At 47.8% G+C, this 17,229-nt stretch overlaps 1 protein-coding gene across 1 annotated transcript in view; it reads right to left on the minus strand.

Moving 5' to 3' along the window:
* Positions 1-4,412: 4,412 nt before the first annotated feature.
* The window catches only part of GALNT17 (polypeptide N-acetylgalactosaminyltransferase 17), a 430,076-nt gene continuing 417,259 nt past the window's right edge, over positions 4,413-17,229 (minus strand). Inside the window, exons 10-11 of the mRNA XM_029948842.1 lie at positions 6,674-6,841; positions 4,413-5,976 (exon numbers count right to left, since the gene is read on the minus strand). Of these exons, the coding sequence (XP_029804702.1) occupies positions 5,848-5,976; positions 6,674-6,841 (297 nt within the window). The 3' untranslated portion in view covers positions 4,413-5,847. The remainder of the gene's footprint in view (positions 5,977-6,673; positions 6,842-17,229) is intronic.

A 17,229-nucleotide genomic window follows, 5' to 3' on the forward strand; every position in this document is an offset into this window, starting at 1 on the left:
CTGAGGGTCTGTGAGAATTTTTTTTTCTTTAGAAGGATTCCATCCATTAGTTTTCTTACAAGGCCACCTGGGTGGCTCAGCTGAGCATCTGACTCTTGATTTCAGCTCAGATCGTGATCATGTGGTTTGTGAGTTGAGCCCCACGCTGGCCTCTGCCCTCACGGCAGGGAGCTTGCTTGGGATTCTCTGTCTTCTTCTCTCTCTGTCCCTCCCCTGCTCTCTCTTACTCTCTCTCCCAAAAATAAATATAAATAAACATTAAAAAAAAGAAAGAAACCGAAGATGAACATTTTTTCACAACATGTACCCAATCCCGTGGCAAATGGGACATGGCTTCCCCAGCCAAGAAAGTTAACCATTTCTCCGGGCAGCAGAATGAATTCCACCCACGGATAAAACTGCTGCCAATGGGATATAGGCTGTTTTCTCTCAACTGTAACTGGCAGTGTCAAAACTTCAAGGAAGGGCACTGACTTTAAGGCACATTGTGGATTTTAAGGTTAATCTTGTTTTCAGAGCTCCAAGGGTGGGCATTGGGAAGTTACTGAGATCTGGCCTTGGCGTGGCTCACCATCAGAATGAATTTTCTGCTCTAGAACAAGGGGTTTATGAAGTAGGTACTAAGCGATTAAGGTAGGTGGGCATCCAATAAAAGGGTGAATGAGGTGATATTTGATCCTGGCGTATTATGAAGCCTCTGTTTATTAAGGATGAGCACAATGGCTGGCCTGGTCTGACAGTCTCGTGTTCTGCTACCATCGGCAGCACTGATGATCCTTGTCTGGTTTCTTAGTTCCTCAACTTGGCCCTTTGGGCTCTGGCACTGTGTGGGGAGTCCACGGCAACAGGCAGCTGACTCATTCTAGCTGGGAACGCATTTGCGAGAGCCCTCAGCTGGACCCTCTTTGGGGAAAGAACATGAAAATCTGTAAATACACCAAGACTCCCATTTGTGCTGATGGGAATAGACCCCATTTCAGGACTGCCCAGGCTCCAGGGGTGTGGAAGCCCCAATACTCAGTGTCTATGTCCTTCCTTCAAATCTAAGCTCTAAAGGCTAATGAGTAAGAGATTCATTGTACACTTGCTCACTGCATTTTAGCTCCTTCTTCCTTTTCTTTCTCTTAAGGATCAGTGACCAAATATAATTGTCAAACTGAACTGAAATGGGCCTCTGGGGTTTCGGGCCCACCACCGATTGCTAATATGTGGTCTGGGGAACTTGCTTGATGAGTGAGAAAGCAGAATGGCCAAGAGTCTCAGATTCATGATCTGGGCAAGAGGAACGGCAACTGATTAGGAGCTGATGACCTGTCAGCCCAATTGCTGATCTGGAGGTTGGGTTGAAACAAGAGGCTAGGTTGCCTTTTAGTAGCGGCATTACTTACAGTAGCCAAACTATGCAAGGAGTCCACATGTTCATCCAGCAGATGAATGGATTAAGAAGACATGGTATATGTACACACACGCACACACGTGTGCGCACACACACAGTGGAATATTACTCAGCCATAAGAAGAATGAAATCTTGCCATTCGAAACAACACAGATAGAGCTAGAGATATAATGCCAAGTGAGATAAGTCAGAGAAAGACAAATACCACGTGATTTGACTCATATGTGGAATTCAAGAAACAAAAGAAACTGGCAAAGAGGAAGAAAAAAGAGACAGAGGCAAACCAAGAAATAGATTCTTAATGAGAAAGCACAAACTGATGGCTCTCAGAGGGGCAGTGCGTGGGAGCACGGGCGAAGAGTGTTGGGGATGAAGGAGCGCATCTGTCGTGATGAGTGCAGGGTGACCTATGGAAGCATCGAGGCACTATATTTTACACCCGAAACGAATATAACACTGTTGGTTAATGACATTGGAATTGAAACAAAAGCTCAATAGTGGAGCCTGAGTGGCTCAGTGGGATAAGCGTCCGAGTCTTGATCTCAGCTCAGATTATAATCTCTCAGTTCATGAGATCGTGCCCTGCATCAGGCTCTGTACTGATAGCATGAAGTCTGCTTGAGATTCTCTCTCTCTCTCTCTCTACTCCTTCCCACCCCGTGCACTTGTATGCTCTCTCCCTCTCTCTCTCACTCTCTCTTCTCTCTCAAAATCCATTAAAAAAAAAAAAAGAAACTTAATTTTAAGAAGCCAAAAACAAGAGGCGGATGCTGGCAATGAGGGGACCTGAAACCTGAGGCCGGCCCTTGGTGGTTCCCTGCTGGCCTGGGCCTCCTGGTTTTCTGGTTTCCTACGCAGGCTCCAGACCTCTCCAAAGCCCATCCCCTGGGGATTGTCATTTGCGGGGGGGGGGGGCAGGATGGGGGCAATCGGTAGGGCAGGCTGTCATGAGCAGCCTCCCAAGCAAGGTGGAAGGAGAGAAACAGCATGATCAGCGACAGCTCACACGACAGCTTTGGGAGAGCCACCTGCTCTGGTCGGGCCTGACTTCTGCCATTTGGAAAACTGGATGCTATTCAAGAATGGGGGGGAGATATACGCGATGGAAAGAAATGGCGTCAGGAAAGCAAGCAAAGGGGCTTGGAGTGGGTTAAGGTGGTGGCTTCCGGCCCAGATTGTGCTTTCCCAGTCTTCCCCGTGTCTCCTTCTCTGGCCACCAGAGTAAGAAGAAAGAAGGCATTTGAGAAGTCACACATATAGATTCAGAGATACCAGCAGTGGGGCTTGGGCGTGTGTCAGCAATACCGTCTGTGATGTGGGCTTTTTTTTTTTTTTTTGCCATATAAATAGAGAGGGGAAATTAGAGAAAAGCAGAAGAAATAGTCACCAGACAGGGGCATGGGGGTGCAGGTGGGGGACTAAGTAGACAGAAGGGGTGTGGAACAGAGGCTGTCAGGGCTCAATCACCTGTGCACCATCCCCCCGCACAAAGGCTGGGGGTGCAGGCTGTATCCCCGACTACAGGTGGTGCAGCCCCCAGCCTTTTCTGGAGGAGTGTGAGATGTCCCTGGAGGCCCAATGTCTGGAGCCTGATGCCACTGTGTAGAGATGTGAGGCTCCGGAGCTTCCAAATCCTCCAAAGGACTGGATGCAAGGCTCCTGCAGGGCCCTGCTACTTTTTCCCCCTCCTCCTTTAACTTTGTTCATTCCTCCTCTCTGCCTTGGCCTCTGTCCCCCCCCTCCTGTGGGGCAAAGAGGGTACTGTCTTCGGATGTTGGCCTCATGCTCTGGCCAGTTTCACCACGTAACCCAGATGAGCGCTGACAGCAGGTGCCGATACGAGTGGATAGCCCAGGCCTCCCGGATGCTGGAACAAAGACTTGGGGCCAACCTACTGGTGTCTGGAGGGAGAGAGTGTCCCACGGTCCTGACCCAGCGCCACTACCCTCCCCCCGAACACACAGAAACAAGACAAGTGCGTGTGACACTCAAGAAGAATACTTCACTCTGGTGAGTTCCAGGGTACTCGCTGCCTTGTATTCTTAGGGGTGCAGCTTGGAGTACCAAGCACCCCCAAATGCAGTGAGTGTGCTAGGGCCTCAGAGGGTGTGGGCTCCTGTTCCATCAGAGAACTGAGCGGGTCTCACGGCTTACTTTGGTTTGAGGCCATTTGGCCCATTTCCTGTAGAATGAAGGATCCTGCTTGCTGCCTTTCGAGTACCTCACTAGGAGCTGGGATCAAACCTCAGAAAATGGCAAAACAGGATGATGCCTTCTTCATATTTGTAGTTTAAGACCCACATAGAGGGGGTATGGTGCAGTCAGGGTAGGACTCCGCCCCAAGGCATCAGGTTGTGACATTATCTCAACGACTCCCTGGACCCCCGTGGGAACCTGCAGACCTTCAGCTCTTCTCACCTTCACATTTGCCCCAAGACTCCAGCATTTTCCATCAGTGCCCATGTGGACCCTGATCCTCCTAGAACCCAAAAGAAAAATGGCAACCACCGTGGGTATGCGTGTCTGTGTGCTGTGTAACGTCAAATAAGAGGGTCCTTCTGGGCCTCCTCAAAAGGAAAAGGGGCAGCCATAGCTGAGGGGACCCCTGACCATTCCTTCCATACCTGTGTCCATGATGGAAGTCCTGGCATCTTTAAGGATTTCCCTTGTCCCTGAGCAGAAGGCCAAGGCCGCGAGGCACCAGGAGTGCACAGATCTGGGTGGATCGGCCAGGTCCCCTCCACTCTCCTCCTTTTTCTCCTGTTTCCTGCACCAGCCTGAGCCTCTGAAGCTGGGGTCCGCAAGGGGGTCAGTACATGAGCCCCAAATGTCAAGTTCTGTCCTTTGTGGGGAAGGTGAGCACAAGGGCAGGCTGGCTTTGTCTCAGCCTCGTGCTGTGAGCGAGTGCTTTTGCTTACAGTAAGACCAAACCCCCACCCCAAAAGAACCTCTGTCATGGCCCAGGAACACCCCTGAATGCCGGGCTCCAGAGGAACCAAGAAGCAAACAAGGCTGCTTTGGGAAGTGCTCACATGTATTTATTTCACAAGGGAGGGAAGGGGAGGGGCGATCACCGGATAAGATGCCATCAAATGAGACACTGTGAACCCCAAACTGGGCAACTACAGGATTTGGTTCTGGGCAGGGCTTGGCCTTTGGGGACAGCACGAGGGACACAGAGGGAACTGGCAGAAGGGACAGCCTTCCATCTGGGGTGCCACATGGGGCCAGGCTGGGCCACGCCCTCCTCCTCCGTTGGCGTGGCCAACCCCCCGTGCTTCCAGCAGCCTTGTCCTGATCCAGGCGGGCATGAAGCCACAAGCCCAAGGCCACCCTCGGACATCTGGTCTCCCACACACTCAGATGCGCACACCCCCACACACACATGCACCCACACACACACTGTCACACACACCACGCAGGCACACACACTCACAGGCATGCACACGCGTCCATATATTAACTCTGATTTATAAGGGCACCCTAACCAGAGGGCAATCGAAAAAATTATTACTCTTCAGAGAGGAATCGACTGCCTTCTCCCCCATGGCCAGCAGAGCATGGGGTGAGATGGGGTGAACCTGGCACATTCTCCAGGGTCCTGGCCCCTCCCGCTGCGCTGGCTTCAGTCCTAAGGCTCCGAGGAGGCTCCCGTGGCAGCCTCCATGGGTCAGGGCTCCCTGGTCTCTGGCGGGCAGAGCCCCACTGGCCTAGAGGGCCCCTCATAACCATGATCTCCCTACATGCTTGGCCTCTCCTTGTCTCTACCTCCCTGCAGACACAGGCAGAGCAGCTGGCCCAGGAACAGGAGAGCCTAGCACCCTGGAACCCTGGACGCATTCATCCATCCCTTCCAGGCCGTCTTAGGGCAGGTCCAGAAAAGCCCAGGGCTGTAGCTGCCAACACTGTCTGCTGGGAAGGTTTGGGGTGGCGGCTGCCTTGGGCTGTAAATGAGCATCAGGACAGAAGCAACCTCCAGGGAAACTGAGTTTCGGGGCCTCACCACCTCCTCTGAGGAGGGGGAGGCAGGACATGGCTGAGCACCACCCCCCACCTTGTTGAGACTTGGGGTGGCATTCAGAAGCTGTGGCAGCCGTGAGAGATGAGGAAAAGGAGGGGCCCCTGCCGGTCCCGTCCTGACTGTGGCTGGAGATGAAGAGGAGGACATGGGGGGTTCGCTCCACAGTATGAGGTCCACATCCAGGCTGCAGAAGACGCGGCTCCTGGGTTCCCAGAGAGGGGTTGGGGGGCTTTTCCAGGGGGGCACGAGCCTCATGGCAGCTGAGTGCTGAATGGGGACACCAAATCTGCATCTGGGGCCCCTGGAGAAGCCCCGGAGGGCCTGCTGAGCACCTGCTGGCTCCGTGCGTCTCTTCCCCAGTGCAGCTGGGCCAGGGGCCGGGCAGACCCTGTCCTGGGGGCCAGGCTCTGGGGACCCCCGATCCTTCCTGCTACTTGATCGAGTTCTTAATTGTCCACCTCTGTCCTGTGCAGCTGCGGAGGATGAGATCGATGCCGGCCAGGCCCCGGTTCTCCACCTCGAGGCAGCGCCCCGTGCCCTTATTCATGATGGCTCCATTCTGGGTACAAAGAAGACGGACAGATGGACATAGAGAGACATAGAGACAGATACAGAGGCAAAGAGAAAGAGACAGACAGATTGAGGTGGAGATATAGAGAATAAGAGAGATAGATAGAGAGAGATAAGACAATGAGAGAAATAGAGACAGAAAAGCGGAGAGAGAGACAGAGGAAGAGGTTTAACCACTGTAGTGCCGGGCATGTGGCCTCTCACAGGGAATAATCCCTCCAAAATTCTTTGCACAGGGGCAGAGATCATCAGGGCCTCCCCAGAAACCCGGAAGTCAGAAAGCATACCAGCATCGCCAAGTCTGAATGGCTCACCCAGGCGACGGGCACTAAGGGGGATGGTGTCAGAATGGGGAATTTCCCAGGATGTACAAAGTCTGACGTTCTCATTCGTACCAGCTGTAGGGACTTAGCAGATTTCAGGGAAGTCACCCACACTCCCCTCCCGAGATCCATCAAGGCCAGCCTGCCTGGTGCCACCAAAGGGAGCTGGAAGGCGGTGTCACACATGAGTCCTCACCACCGCTGCTTCCTCCTCGAGGTGCCCTGGGTTCATGAGGCTGGCCCAGGGCTGGAGACCTTTGGTGTACTCTCCTGAGTACTCCTCCTTGGGGAAGTCAGCTTTCCCTGTGGTCTGCAGCACCCTCACCTGCTCTGGGGTGCTGCCCCTTTCCACGGGGTACCCACCTGGATGAAGTTCCAGCGCTTGTACAGACTGCTCTTGACTTTGTCACAGTCGAGGAGCTGGGGCAGCCGACTCTTGGAGTTGTCCACCAGGCAGCGCGTGTCGGGGAGGAGCGTGGTGGTCCCCAGGGCTCCCAAGTGCAGGAAGCCCTCCTTGGTGTAGCGTGCGAGCTGGGGAGAGAGCAGATGAGAGGTGGGGAGAGGGGGCTCGGGGCTGCAGGTCTCATCCGTGCCTCTGCCAGTGCCGCCGTCCTGGCCACCACACACCCAATTCCCAGGTGAGCCCTGCTCAGGAAGTCAGCCCCCTGGATCACGAAGTCTGGACACGGCATCCCCAGGGCCTGTCTGATTTTCTCCTAAGTGCGTCCTCAGTTAGCGTTTCTGGATTCTAGCCTCCCATTCAGCAACATGAGGGAGCAGGAATAAGTAAAAGCGCAGGACCTCTGATTTCTAAAATCAGCTGGCTGGGCCACCTTGCAGAAGTCGCGTAACCTCCCTGAGTCTGCATTTCCTCCTCATTTGTAAATTGGGATTCATTCATTAATTAATTACCCTGCTGTAAAGTTCCCAAAGAGACAGTTTGCTAAAGAAAAAACATATTAAAAAGCATTCAACCTAATAGGTATTAAAATCAACTAAAACAGCAACGCAATACCACATTTACAAAAACCCTATTCCAGCGCCTGGGTGGCTCAGTTGATTAAGCGTCCGACTTCAGTTCTGGTCATGATCTCACGGTTCGTGGGTTCAAGACCCGCGTCGGGCTCTGTGCTGACAGCTCAGAGCCTGGAGCCTGCTTCAGATTCTGTGTCTCCCTCTCTCTCTGACCCTCCCCCACTCATGCTCTGTTTATATCTGTCTCAATAATAACTAAACATAAAAATACCTTATTCCTATCTTGTCATGGTTAGCATAAAATGGGCTGGAGTGGGGGTAATGTACTACAATCTTTCAAAAAGGGAATTTCAAAATATATACTTGACACTTTCACAACGTTTTCCTCTTTGACCCAATAAATTCACTTTCAGAAATCTGTCCCAAGGTAACGATCATAACTGCAAACACAAGTTTATGTCTACGGTCTTTACTGCAGCATTATTTATAACGATGAAAAAGCAGAAGGGTCCTAAATGTGAAACCCAGTCCTGGTACTTGCTGTCTTCTCCACACACAGCAACGAATCCTGGGGGTTGGGGTAGATTGCAAAAACAGCCACATCCTTCACTCCTTCTTTCCTTGCACCCTGCGCACTATGACTTTTGTAGCAATGTGCATTGAGAAATGAAGTCTGTTTCCCCATCCCTTGAATACTGGCGACTTGCTTTGGCCAACAGAATATAGTGCAGGGGAGGATATGCCAGGTGCTGAACTAGACCTTTGGCCTTGCATGTGTCCATCCTCTTGCTCTTGGAACCCTGCTGCCACCCTGGCAGGAAGCTCTGGATGGCCTGCCAGAGGAGGAGAGATAGGTGGTCCAACCAACAGCTAGCCAACCACCAGACAAGTGGATGAGGTTGTTCTACATTAGGCAGCCCTCAGCCCACCTCCTGGCTGCCAGGAGATGTGTGAATGAGCTCAGCTGAAGTCAGCTGAGCCTGGTCCAGATCACAAAACCATCTGGCTGACCTATACGCTCATGGACAATAATAAAGGCATATTGCTTTATGGCATCAAGGTTTGGGAGTAGTTGTTATGCAGCAAGAGCTGACTGATACAGAGACAGTGTTGTCTACCAACCCTTTCCACAGTGGGACCCATGCTACTTCAGCAGCCTTCCTCTCCTGCCTATCCATGTTGTTTATAATCCTGTATACCAAATTTTGAGTGAATGCATCCCTCTGTCTTTCACACTCTTTTAGAAAGGGCAGGGACTGTGTCTAATTAATTTCATTCCTGGCTAGGAGAAAATTACAGACCAAGTGCTCAAAACATGTTTGTGGATGTTATCACTGTGGTGAACGACATCACTTAAAAGATGCGGCCACATCTATTTGTTTCAACTCCACAGGCATGTTTTGAAGGGTTCTGTGTGCCCAGCCTGGGAACAGGTTTCTGTAAATATAAGGGCGAGGCTGTATTCCCACTAAGACAATGCCAGTGCAGGTTGGTGAGGACAATGAGACAGGGAAACATACCTCTCATTTTTTGCTCTCATGTCCTATGAGATGGCAGGGGTAGGAGTGAAGATCATTAATATACAGTTGGTGCTGAATGAATTAAAAAAATAAAATGACCAGCTTGCATGTATTAAAGGCATACTCTGCACCATTTAAGCATTTTGCAGAGGATAAAGAATGTAATTCTTACAACTGTTCTGTGAGACAGTTTTCTACTACTCTCCCCATTTTAATGAAGGAGCTGAGGCATGAAGACGTTTGGTTACCTCGCAGGGTCCTGGCCTCTCTCCTTGGGGCCTTAGAGGCCCAATGGTTTGCTGCCCTGGCCCAACAGCTGAACAGCAGAGGGATCTCCTCCTACGTGATCCTGGGCTCCTCCCAAAAGCCTGGGCCTTTCTGGTCAGGAACAGAGCAAGAAGGTGGCTCTGCTCAGTGCCTCTTCTCCAGGGCATGGGATTTTCTGCAGGGATTCTCATTCCTGATGAAAACCACTCAGAAACCCTTTGTTTTGATCACCAAAGGAGAACCCACCTGGTCCCCTCTGAAACAAGTGACAGGGGCTTTATTAAGTGCCCTTGAGAGAAATGCGGTTAACGTGTGCTTTCAACCCAAATTAGTTCCAAATCAGAGTGATTGTTAGAGGCAAAAAGATAAGAAAATCAGAAGCCCTCCTCACCCCTCCCTAGACAATGTCTCTCTGAATATACTCAAAATCACCCAATGCAAAATGATGAATGACAGCAAGCTGCCTTTATGTTCAGGGGAAAGAAATACACAGCTGCTTATTGAAATTATGAATCAATCTATTATCCAGCAGGCAAATGAACAGTGCTAAGAACATTAATTAACTGAGCAGCTCTGTGACCCAGATGTTTCAAGAGCGAAGATAAATGCCACGTGGAGTCAGGGACTCTCCTTTCTGAAGTCTGTAAGCAAAAGATGAGATCCCAGCTGGTAGGACCTGCAAAGGCCAAGTGCCAGCCCCAAGTGGGGCAGGCAGGGAGGGCATGGAGGGTCCTACTGGACTTCTAATCTTTCAGACCACAGCCCTCTTCCCTTGACCCTGGCCCACTGGCCGGGTCCACAGAGCCTATGCGTGTGCATATGGGTTCTTGCTTGAGAGACCATTTTCCCCCAGATTGGAAATCCGTGCTCTGAAAAGAATAATGGGTCTAAAGTTACACCAACAGATCTCACACTGCTTCTCATGCAGGTGGTGTGTCCAGACCTCATGCCAACTACATGTTCCTTCTTGTCTCAGTCCTGGATCATGAGTCTTCAGACCACTGTCTAGTTCACTCCCCAGCTCCCTTCCTTAAGGACTTCTGCTCCCTGTCATCTGCAGGTCCAATAGACTTTTCTGCCTCCAAGGCTTTGCCCCAGCTGTTTCCCTGACTGGAAACGCTATTTATTGGCCCTCTTCTAGAACATTCTGCCCTCAACTTTCCTAGAGCTCAGTGCAATTCTCTCCATTCTACAGGGTCTTCTGTAACTTTCCCACCCCCATGGCATCTCCTCTCAAATCTCTGGTGCAGCCTGATCTTTATGTTCTGGCATCTCCCTCCAAGGTGGTATTAGAGTATCTCATTTTCCTCTTGACCATTCTGGGTACCCATGGACCAAGTGATAGATATTTGGGTTTTTCCATTTTTTGGCTATCATGAATGATACCACTATGAACATTCACGTATAAGTTTTTGGGTGGCATAGGTTTTCAATTCTCTTAACTATATAACTAGAAGTAGAAGTGTTCACTGTTGGGTCATATGGGAAATTGGTTGCTTAGCTTTTCAAGGAATTGTCAAACTATTTCAAAGCAGCAATACCAGCAGCCATACCAGCTTACATCCCCAGGGTTCCAAGTCATCCACATCCTGGCCAACTCTTGTTATTGTGTTTTTCTTTCCTTCTTTCTTTCTTTCTTATGAAAGAAAAATACTAGTTATCAATGGGATGTGAAGTGGTATCTCACTGTGGTTTTGATTTGCATTTCCCTAATAACTAATGACATTGAGCATCACTTCATAGGCTTATTGGCCACTTTGTAGATCTTCTTCAGAGAAATGTCAACTCAGATATTTTGCCCATTTTTTCGTGGACAAACTGTCTTTTTATTGTTGAGTTGTAAGAATTCTTTATGTATTCTGGGTGCCAGATCTTTTTCACATATATAAATGAGTTCATGTATTTTCTCCCATTCGGTGAATTGTTTTTTCACTTTTTTGAGGGTGTCCTTTGAAGCACAAAAGTTTATAATTTTAAGGAAGTTCAATTTATTGATTTTTTTCCTGTGGTTGCTTGCATGTTTGATGCCATGTCTAAGAAACACTGCCAAATCCAAGGTCATGAAGGTTTCCCTCTATGTCTTCTAAGAATTTTACAGTTTAAGCTCTTACCTTTAGATCTTTGATCCATTTCAAATTAATTTTTAAATATGATGTAAGGCATGGGTCCAGACTTATTGTTTTGCATGTGAATATTTGCTGTCCCAAGATCATTTGTTGAAAAGACTATGCTTGCTTATTGAATTGTCTTGTCATCTATGTTAAAAATTGATTGATTATAAATGTGGGGGTGTATTCCTGGACTCTCAATTCTATTCCATTGATCTATGTGCCTATCTTTATGATAGCACCAGAATGGCTTGATTAGTACGCTTTGTGGTAAGTTGAAGAAATAGAAGTGTGGGGCAATCTACCTCAAAACCCCAAAGCACACTGTATACACTGTATGTTAGATAATTTGACAATAAATTATATTTTAAAAAAAGAATTGTAAGTGTGAGTCTTCTAACTTTGTTGTTTTTCAATAGTGTTCTGGCTCTTCTGGGTCCCCTGTGTTTTCACATGCATCTCAGGATTAACTTTTCCGTTTGTGCAAAAAGGCAGTCGAATTTTGCTAGGTACTGCACAAAATCAGATTAACTCAGGAAGTACTGCCATAACAGCAGTAGGTCTTTCAATTGAGGAACACAGCATACATTTTCTTATTTAGGTCTTTCATTTCTTTCAACAATGTTTTCTAGTTTTCAGTGTACAAGTCTTATACTTTTTTGGTTAGATTTATTCCTAAGTATTTTATCTTTTTTGATGTTCCTGTCAATGGTATTGTTTTCTTAATTTCCTTTTCAGAATGTCCATTGTTAGTGCAAGCAGTGTCTTTAAGATATTTCTGCGAACCACAGGCAGCCACCTGGTACCTTCTGGTCGCTCAGGACTGCAAGCTCTGCAAGTCCCCTTGGCTCCTGCTTCTTCAGGGTCAGGGCCAGGTGCCAACAGCCTGTACCCACCGTAGAGTCATATTCCAGTGGTGCTCGAGGTCTCTCATCTTTTCATTTGTTTCAGGTGACTCTGCCAGCCCACATCCTTCCCATCCCCACCAGGGTCTAGATTCTTAAAATGTGCCCTTCATCCTAAGCCCCCATTGCCTGAGGGATTTTGCCTCCCACCTTGTGGAGAAGTTATCTTCCCTCCCCTTCAAAGCTTGCCTTCCTTCACATTTGCTTACTTTCTTCAGCTCTGTCTCCTCCTTGCTCCACAGGTAACTTAAGTCATTATTTCTCCCTTCTCCTTCATTTCTTCCAAGCTATAAACATAACCAGATATTTATGCCTGGAAAAATCTCCAGCCACAGCTCTCATTATCTCTTTATGTTTTCCATGGTTTCCCATTCTTTCTTTCCTTAGTGCCTTGCAGTTTGGCTGCTATCACCACTCTACATTGGCACTGCTCTCTTGAAGGTCAACAGGATCCATTAATTATCAACCTCAATTGTTTTGCTTAGTCTTTTTAAGGGGCACTGACTGTGGGCCAGAAACTGTGCAGGGGGGCAGGCGAAACCACCTCTTCTCTCTATACCCACTCTCCTGGGAAGCCTGCCATTCTAGGGCCTATCAGTGGCATCAATATGCTACCTTGGCTAATTGTGCCGGGTTTCTATCTCCAAACCAAACTTTCTCCTCAATTCCAGATTTGCCTATCCAACTCACCACTGGACATACTATTGGGGCTCTAATAAGCATTTCAGATTTACAGGATCAAAACTGAATTCCTCCTTCCCTGTGTACTCTTAATCCCCTCTCCGTACTCATCTGATATTGGCTCTACCTCGGTAATGAGAACTCCATCCTTCCATTTGTTTAGGCCAAACCCTTTGGCTTCATCCTAGCCTCTTCTTCTGACCTATCATATTCAACCCATTAGCAAACTACTTTCGGATTCCACCTCCACTGCTACCTCCCTGTTCCAAGCCACCTTCATCTCTTGGCTAGATTACTACAATGGCCTCCTAATTTGTCTCCCAGATCACACCCTTGCCACAGGGCAGATTGGATACTTCGAAGAGTTTGCCAAGTACTTCCTAACCAGATTCTAAATCAACTACAACAAATACCATTTTAAACCCAGTCTCGCTGTACAAAAAGTGGTTGTATCCATTAGCTTTTGCTGCATAACAAGTCACCCTAAGACAGTTTCAGATAAAGAGAAACTGAGAGGGTTCCTAATTCTAAAGGCTCAAATCCTATCATTCTCTGCTTCAACCTTCAATTGCTCTAGTACCCACTGATTTAGGAATAAACTTTTTTTAACTATGATCTTCTACTGTAAGTCCCCAGCTTAGCTTTTCAGCTTTAACTCTTGGTTTCTTGGCTTCGTCCAACAGGTGACTTGAGGTCTCTCAAAAACAGCCAGAAGTCTTTCCTGTGTAGAATATATCCCCACCCTACCCCTACCTTATCTCTCCTGGTTCCACAAAGCCTCCCCCGCCAGATGGGATCTCTTCCGGTTTGTGTTCTTGTGTGTTCTGTGATGTTCCTTGCTATAGCTTTTCATTGTTGTTGCTGCTGTTGTTTTAGGGAAGCAGCATCCTACTCGTTTTTATATTGCACAAGGCGTAAGAAAGTATCTTGCAGAAAGCAAACACTCTATAAATGCCTTTTCAATTGAATGGGATTACTCTAGGTTTGGCTGCTGGGCCCAAGAGGAGAAACGAATGCCATTATCTACAACCCTAATGCATTAGGAAAAAAACCTCTGAGCTCAAATACAATTAATTCTCATTTAGCAGAGAAAAAGAACTTTCTGTTTGAGATGATCTAAGAGGCACACACAACTATTAACCCACATTGAACAGGCTTGAGGGAAAACTGAAATACGCAGGTTATAGCCAAATAAACAAAAACCAGCCAAATGATTGTGGAATGGCTCTGGGACACAGCAGGATCCATCGAATTGTCGATAAAAACATGGCTTACAATTGCTTTCATATTAAAGGTCTTTCTCATCACTTTAAAATCAGGCCTTAGTCAGTGTAGAAAAACACTGCTAAATGAAAAAAAAAATGCATTTTCCCCAGCTTTGACTCAAGACCCAGAGAGATGGGTTCCATTGATTCAAACCTGCTGTAGGGTGAATTTATTTGTTTGGTGCTTGGCCGAAGGAGTGGGTTTTGGCGATCACACATGCATATGTATATATTTAAAAACAAGCAGTCTTTCTCTGTCAATGTCAGAGTACGCCTGATTCCAAACTGAACAGAGAAAAAAATGTCTCCAACTATACCTCAAGTGGACACACAGTGTCTGGCGGCTGGAGCTGGGGAACAGGAGCAGGGAGAATCTTCGGGGGAAATGGAAATGCTGCGTATCGTGATTGGGAAGGGAGATTTCCAGGCGTGTACCCTGTCAAAACTCATCAAAGTGTACATTTTCAATAGATGAGGTTTATTGGGCTGACCTTATACTTCAATATAGTTGATTTAAAAATATGCCTGGGAGCTTAGAAGGTAGGCTATAGAATCAGATATGCTTTGTGCAGAGAGACCTAGCTCCTAGGGGACCGGATGGTTCCAAAGGCCTCCCTCTTCAGTCTCCTTCCACCATTTATGACTCACCATGCTGGATTAAAGTATGAGAGTTCCAGGAAATGCACTGCTACCAAGAATGAACAGGGGAGTGCATTCAGACCACAAAACCTTGGGTTGATTTTCCTGGAGACGCAGGTTGAGGAGTGGATGGGTGAAGGGCATTGCCAATGGCAGTGGGGGATGGCAGGTCTGGCCCTCCTAACTTTGGGAAGAGAGCTGTGAGCCTCTGAGAATGAGAGCAGCACCAGGATGAGGGTTAGAAGAGCCAAGTAGGAGAGGGGCTGGTAATCAGGGCAGCTCACTCCGGTTCCCAGAGATCTGGAGAAAACTCCTAAGCATGCCTCCAAAGCCCACTCTGACTGCTCCCCGGGTTACAGGAGCAAAGATTCCATTTTGCAAATAATAGATACCTTTCTTCCTTGCCTCTGCAGTATGAAATATAAAGTGGGGTTATATCCGGGTAGAGCATGGAAATGCTGGCAAACACCCGGCTCCCTTTTTAGCAAGATCTTAATTAAATCTGTCTCACCTTCTCATTTTTGCCAATTGAAACAGGGTTCCTGGCTTTGTGCTGTGTCATCAACAAGGCAGTCTATTATATGGCTAAAGACTTGGACTCTGGAGCCTACTTAATAAATCTAAGCTCTGCCACATAACGGTTTTGTGACCTTGGGCCAGTGACAAGCCCTATGGGACTCTGTCTCCTTATTTTCAAATTGGGGATCTTTTATAATTTACTTCATAGGGTAGGTATGGAATTAGGTAAATTAGTGAGAAGAAGACATGGTGCATAGGAAGCCTGTATGTTTTGTTACTCTTATTCCCCCTGACCTCATGCACTAGTTGAGAACTGGGCCTTGTTTCTCATTTACCAGACTTATCCTCTTCTCCAGGGGCTCCCATGTGGCCTTGTGGGGCCAGCATTTCCCAGCCTCACTCCTTCCCAGCACTCAGCCACTCCAGGCTTCCCATTCTCTGCCTGTTTTCAGAGCCATCTGTCCAAGGGTTGCTGCCCCAGGAGCTTCAACAACACTGCCCAGCCACCAAGTCCCCACTGGTGGCTGCCTGGACCATTGGATTCTCTCTGATTAGGTCTGTGGGTAACTTCTAGTTGGACACCTGGCCCAGGGAAGGCTGGATCCCTTAGCAGGGTCCCCTGCTATGCTCCTGCCCTGCTCTTCCCCACTCCTGACTTCATTACCTTGGTTTGATCCAGACCTTATGTAACCTTGCGGGGAGTGGAGATGGAAGGGGGACTCCCAGCTTTACATCTCTAAAGCCATCCCTTTAGAAGGGCAGCAACATTAAACATGGAGCCACATTAGGGTCTGTCCTAGGATCGGTGCTCTGCTCTCCCTTGGCACCCCTCCACCCCCAAAACCGCATCTGCCTCTCCTGCTCTGTCCTCAGCAGCTGGTTGGAATGTTTGGCTGCCTAGAGGACATCACTGTGGGGATTCCCAAGGCCCACCCCCAAGCCCCAAACTCACAATGCCCCAGAAGAACTCATATCAACCCCCTCCCCCCCAAACCCATGTCTCCAATCTCAGCAATGGCACACTATCTACCTCTGTTGAAGCCAGGGACTTGAGTTTCACCTCCAACCTCCCTCATCTCTTCCACTGACCTCTTTACCAATAATTCCAGCCAACTAGACCTCTTAACAGAGTTTAAAAAAATTTTTTTAGGTCAAAATCATTTTAGATTCACAAAAATGTTGCAAATATAGCACAGGGAATTCTAGGATGTCCGGCATCCATCTTACTCTAAAGTTAGCATCTTACGTAAGCATGGCATAATCACCCACGCGATGGAATTGACACTGGTACAATCCTATTAGCTAATCCAGAGACCTTGCAGAAATTTCAACAGTTTTCCATCTACGTTTTCTCTTCCAGGATCCCTCACTGCATTCTGTTTTCATGTCTCCTTAATTTCCTCCTATCTGGGATGGCTCCTCAGTCTTCTCTTGTTTTTAATGACCTTGATGCTTTTGAAGAGTCCTGGGCAATTATTTTGTAGAATATCCCTCAGTTTGGGTTTGTCTGATGTTTTTTCATGATTAGATTAAACTCACAGTTATGCATTTTTAGCAAGGAAAACTACAGAGGTGATGCTGTGCCCTTCTCGCGGCATCAGATCAGGGGTCCATGACATCTCATTACTAGTGATGTTAACCTTGACCACTTGGTTAAGGTGGTGTCTTTTGGGCTTCTCAACTGTGAAGTTACTATTGTCCCTTTATAAACGGAGATACTCAGAAACTGAAAATACCTTCACTTTCATCATATTTTACCCACTAGTTTTAGCATTCATTGGAATGTCTGGACTTCAAGAAGCATTACCGGCATGACTACCTAGCGGTGATTTCATTTCCTACATTCCTTCTACATTTACTAAGAGGACTTCTACTGAAGGCATGGCTGTGCTTTCTCTCCATTTATTTATTTATGTCAGTGTGGACTCCTGCATTAAAAAAATTATATGAGTGACAATCCAATATTATCATTGTTTATTTTACTGCTCAAATAGTTCCAGCTTTGGACATTAGGGACTCCTTCAGGGTGGCTCCTATGTC

The sequence above is a fragment of the Suricata suricatta genome, chromosome 8, assembly GCF_006229205.1.
Source record: "Suricata suricatta isolate VVHF042 chromosome 8, meerkat_22Aug2017_6uvM2_HiC, whole genome shotgun sequence".
NCBI classification, from domain to species: Eukaryota; Metazoa; Chordata; class Mammalia; order Carnivora; family Herpestidae; genus Suricata; species Suricata suricatta.